General features: G+C 38.0%; 1 protein-coding gene across 1 annotated transcript; it reads right to left on the bottom strand.

Moving 5' to 3' along the window:
* Nucleotides 1–1,271: 1,271 nt before the first annotated feature.
* On the bottom strand, nt 1,272–4,788 carry LOC100368817 (patatin-like phospholipase domain-containing protein 4). The gene is made up of 5 exons (XM_085490674.1): nt 4,720–4,788; nt 3,126–3,379; nt 2,493–2,810; nt 1,889–1,954; nt 1,272–1,755 (listed from the first exon to the last, which is right to left on the bottom strand). The coding sequence occupies exons 2-5, from the start codon at nt 3,318–3,320 to the stop codon at nt 1,414–1,416; spliced, it is 921 nt and encodes a 306-aa protein (XP_085346800.1). The 5' UTR covers nt 3,321–3,379; nt 4,720–4,788; the 3' UTR covers nt 1,272–1,413.
* Between the last annotated feature and the right edge of the window lie 1,096 nt (nt 4,789–5,884).

The raw sequence follows: 5,884 nt of genomic DNA, 5'->3' as shown, positions 1-5,884 counted from the left end.
TTCACAAATCACAGATCTTTCAAGTTGTATTCCAAGGTGAAATGTGAAACATACGCTTTTTTTAATACGGCCATCTTTTTGCATTTTTCAAACTAGCTTGATAAGGTCGCGTAAGTTGCGCCCTCCGCGGTGCTCCAAACCAAACACGTTAATTAGTAGAGTTTGATGCCGTTCGGTCGGCGACGGCGCCACTCACGCCTACATGCCAGGCTACTTTCAAACAAGCGCACGCAACCACACTCGAGTATGGCGCCCTCACACATCGCAGTTGAAATTCAACCTGTGTTCGAAGTTTGTATGTTTCCATATTATATCGCAATAAAAAAAATGTTGGCATTAAACGTCACCGTCACCTAGTAAAATGTTGAGATAAAGAGTCCTTGGCATATACAATAAATCTGAAATGCTCCAAGACCGACAAAATACGTTCTATGCACTACGTTTTGTTCATATTGTTTTTATTTAACAGGATTACATCATTTGTACTTTTGAATAGCGTTTGCATGGTGATATAAAAAATAAAATAAATTGTCTGGATTTGTGAAGCTTATATGGTATATATATTTGATCAACATTATATTTAAAATGCATGATAATCAATTTTGAATATATAATATATAAAAATTATCTGATTTCGTTTTTACTCTTCGGTCGAATTTCGTGCAAATAAACAACGTATTTTATATACATCGCTATGGACTCCATATCGAACACGACGCGACGCGACGACCACCGCCCTAATTACTTCCCTTCATTCAGTACCGTGTATTACAATCATAGTACAGTCGAAAAAAAATATATACATATCTGAATTTCATTAACATAAAGAAAAGTTAGATAGTAATATGCTGTGTAACTATATTTGTTGTGATTAAAAACGTCACGCATCCAATAGCATGGGTCCAGGTTGATACCCGGATAACAGTTTATGATGATCCGCAGCGGTCATTGTATGACACTCGTTGTGACGTCATCTGAGAAATTCAGTGTAAGGTACGGAATGTATAATACAATAGGTTTTCATTGCGTCGTTATGGCTCTAAGCCGCTGTACTAATTGACTCATACCATGATAATAAACTGGGCGCAATTAACTAATATTAACATCACGGTACATTAAAAAACACTACAATTTCTTGATATTATGGAAAGGGTCCTTCAAATGAAGGAACTAATATAAAAAAGGGGTACCTGAACGTGTTTCCATGACATCGATGATCATGATTTCCATGTTTTAACGTAGTTAAAACAAAATATTACAGGTACCCTAAGTTTTTTTCTTAAGAGTTTCAAATAGCCAATTATAAGGAATAGCCATATTTCAGGGAAATTCCTTTTTTCAGAAGTGCGTTAGCCATGTCCTTCCTTCAAGTTAATGCGAGCGAGCTGGAACTACTTTAACCGGACAGCGCATTTATTTACTGAATAGTTCTTCCTGCATCAGATACATTTTACAGTCTTCGTAACCCCGGACGTAGTACTCTTTCAAATTATCCCAAGGCGCGGGATGGTACGCATCTTGTGCGTACAGATAGTTCCATTTCGTCAAGTCGATCGGCTGACCGTGAGTGTCTCCAATCTTAGGGTCTTCCCCTTTATTCTTGGAAGGAGAAATGGACACTTCGTCCGAATGAAGTGATGACACAGTGATGGTCTTGCCAGAAGCAAAGTTGGAGGTCTCCACGTGTATGATCTCGGGTGACACGTCTATGCTACAGTCCGGTAGGTGAATACGAAGTCCTGGATCCATTAGTTTCTGTCAGGAAAAGAATAAACAAAACATAAAAACCCAACGAAAAAATATTGAGATCAACTAGAATTTGACGCTGATGGCGCTGTATAGAAATACAAGCTCATGATTACGCAATGAAGCAAAAAAAGCCTCTTACCTTTCCTCTGTATACTGGATGCTTTACGCCACCATGGATCGGAATATGGACGCTGCCAATTAATACCTATAAACGCGAAAACAAATCAGAGGGTAATAAATCCAGTCCAATTCGTCACGACTTGGCAATAATACATCAGTTGGAACAGTGCCAATCACAGATAAAAGTCAAACCAATTCGCGTGATGTAATACGCATGCGCATTTAACGTTATAATATGGAAATCATTGACGGATATATCAACACATCCGGGTTTAACGAAGAGTGAATATATTGCGTAACAAACATTCTGAACAGAACATTGGCATGAATACTCATTCTTCCGGAAATAGCTTAATTATTACGATGTTATTATCCTATTTTTAAATTGATGACATTAACCCCTATGAATAAAGTTTATTTTTACAATTTCCGCGTTGAGATCTCATTCTGCAATGCAAATTATGTACCAAGTCATTTGAGAAATAATTCGTATTTTTTTTATCCAAAGTGTTTTGGATTACTGAACGTTTTAATATGATTCATGCTGAAAATGAAGTATGTGTACTTTAATGTGAAGTACATGCAATATTGTGACATACAATGAATTGATGCTGTTGACTTACCTCAACGAGTTCGTCATTTGACCCGAAATCTGAAATGACTTCCTCTGAAAACTCGTGGATATCGACGAACGTTTTCCATGCTTTCTTGCCCATCTTCCGCCACTCGGCCGGGTCGTTGACGTCAAACAAGGGATCCTTTTTCCGTTCGAAAGTTATCACTTTTATGTGCAATTTTTTTTCACCAATTTTGGTGTAAGCATCTTTGGGTAGTTGTATTTTTAAAAGTCGTTTAATTCTACTGGTGAAGTCGTACGCCGGAGTCATGCCTTTGCTTTTGTAGATATCATCCACCAGTTTACGTGTTCCAGCTAAAAATGGCTGAAAAAATATACAATTTAACATAATTAATGAACTTGTTTGAGAAACATGGTGTGATTATTATACATTCAGCTAACACACCGTAGTGACGTGGATAAGTAATGTCTTCTGCATCTCCTAGGTAACACACAATATCATTATGTTTTTCACATGTGTATGTAACACTATAACTGCCATTCCAGAAACCGCTACTAACTGTCCTCTACCAAATTTATCGTTACCGCCCTCTAAATTCAAGCTGGATAGTATCGGTGGTAACGCATGCTTAGTTTTATTCATACGCCGCTAATGATTTATTGTATATCCAGTCGTTACCTGTATTTTATTGGGCGCCGTCAACAACAAAGCGCTGACGATGGCACCAGCAGACGCCCCGGCGAAGTTTCCCGTCTTTTCAAGCGCTTTCTGTCCATGTCGGTGAAAAGCCATTGCTACGCCGATCTGATATACTCCCAATGATCCGGTCCCGCCGAAAGATAAATTGATGTTATCGCTGCCTGAGTTCGCCATCTTCGAGTGTCGATGTGTGGAAGTTCCAGTGATGTTCTGCGTTATGTCAGTTGTTCCCACTATTATATAAGTGAAAGACAAGACATGGGAAGTGTCCCTCTGTGAATTGGCATGCGTAAAAGAATGTCACAGTTCCGTTAACGATACTTCCTGTTCTTATCAAATTTGGTGAAATTCAACAAAATAGTTTCCCTACTATGCTAAGGGCGTGGGATGGTTGACTAAATCGTATCCACCCTTTCTAAAAATAGCAGTGTGCAGGTCAAAGGTCATAACATAGACATCAAACAAATCAATATTTTGGTGTAAATTTGTAAACATGTAAAATTGTAAAATATTTAAAAATCAAATATACTTTGACGCAAAAAATGGATGCTGAAATCAACGGCGTCCGGGTGAAAGGCGTTATTTATAAAAGCTTATACTAGTAATTTGCTAGGATGGTTTTCCGTGGATGACCTCCCACGTTCTTGAGTGAAAACTGTTTATTCCGTCTCTATATACATATAAATTGAATTACTCATATATTCCAGAAAAGTATACATCTATCATGTTCACATGATTAAACAAACTGTCTTATTTCCATGTCAACGTACGTGGAGTCATCCAATAATGAGTGAAATGGCGATGACGGCGTCCCATCGCTGATGACAACGAAAATATGGCCGTTTCACCTCTGACTCATTCCACGATTCTCGTTCGCAGACCCAATGAATTGATTCAATTGTGACTTCAAAACACCCTACACTCGACTGATTCATGATGGTTATCACTCCAGGGCCATATATTGTGTAAATGTTAAAAGTTGCGAATAATTCCTCCCCCGATTTTAAAGGGTAACGATTGTGCTATGCTTGTGAAGAAAAAAAATACCATTTTTGAGATTTGCTTTGAATTATACGTCATCACCACTATCGAACTGGCAGAATTGGAGCCTCGTATTTATTTATTTTTTGTAAGATTCGATAATGTGCTTTAAAATATTAGTATATGTTATACATTAGAACGTCTGCTCTCGGTCAGTGTATGCCGCGTGTACCAGAACGCCTTGGCGTACTGTATTAATGATTGTCAAGCCTCAATATATAAGCAAAACTGATACGAGTATAATTTCATTTACAGTGTATTCCAAATTTATACCACGTGTATTAATAAAACTATCAAAGCGAATTCTCGTCGAATAAGTTGGAAATGAGTCGCCCGTTACTCGGGATATGTGTGGGCGGTGAAAATATGGTAACGCGTTGGAATGTCCCAAAAAAAAGTTCCCGCCAAGAATTTGTTCGGTCCCAACACCAATGTAATGTCCCAATAGCATGACATTATCTAGATCAACTGCGTTTTGTGTTGTGGTCACCATACCAGGGCACAACATATAAAAAAAAACGGGACAACTTACCTGTAAGACGAACAAGTCTATACTATCTGCGTCGGCTCGCGAGGCTGGTATATCATTAAATAGTCATAGTACACGATTTGCATATCTGTGTTCGGTTTTGTTGAACCTAACCACAAAAGCGGCATTCATATATTTTTTTTGTCGAACAACCCGAGTAAAAGAATCGCCCTTTCAAAATAGTTGTTTGTCAGCCTTTTAGCTTATTATTCTGGATGTAAATGCCCGCTGCAGCTTATCATACCTGGCCTTCATCACGCTAAAGTTATCGTGTTGGTTTACGTGAAATGAGAGACTGGAAACTCGGACGAGTCCCAGTTTACAGAGGTCACTCGGGGTCATTTAGCGAATTAAACCCTTCCACAATAGTCTCATTTTTATGGTGAATTAGACTTTTACATTGAAACTGATTAGTCCTAATTAGTGTCACAATTTTTTTTTATTTTCTACGAATATTAAACTTACCAGTGTTTTATCCTACAATCCGGCAGTCTTTTGTTCGATCGAACAATTGTTTTCTGATCACTACTTTTTTATTGACAACGGAGCAATGATCATCTCATGAAACGAGGTGAAATGTTATTTTTTCAAGGTAAGTGATAGGTCAGAATTCGGAGAACAAAACCAAAAAAATGTCTACCCCAAAAAGTGCACGCAATGAGTGCCTTGGGGTCATCACGCATGTTCCGGGCTCGGAGACATGCGGCTTTCAAAAAAAAAAAAAAAAAGTTATGGCAATAAAACATAATTTTTCCAAAAAAAGCTTACTCGCTTCTGCAATAGGAATTCGTCTTAAATCGTTCCACTATGATATGTATTCGTTCAATTCAAGTTTTAACATTTTTAAAAAGTTGTTATCTTTGTGTGTAAATTTATTGGTTGTCTGAGGTACTACGTCACACTCCGCCTTAGCGTGTTCATTTCAGAATGCTCATAAATACTGGAAGGTAAAGCACCTAAGTCTGGGCTTCTGATGACAAATACCAGTGATATATTATATCCATACTCAGATGTGTAATCCCAGGAAAGGATATTCAAGTCTTTAATTGACATCCGGGTCTTTGAGACTTTAGTCAATTGATAAGCGACTATCGAACTCAGAATGGAGTAGAATGAGTTGAACTTAGCTGAAGTCTGAATATGTGAACTGTCAGTCCACAGGCAAGTT

Source organism: Saccoglossus kowalevskii, chromosome 15, assembly GCF_978046115.1.
Source record: "Saccoglossus kowalevskii chromosome 15, keSacKowa6.1, whole genome shotgun sequence".
NCBI classification, from domain to species: domain Eukaryota; kingdom Metazoa; phylum Hemichordata; class Enteropneusta; family Harrimaniidae; genus Saccoglossus; species Saccoglossus kowalevskii.
This window is presented reverse-complemented; position numbering and strand designations above follow the sequence as displayed.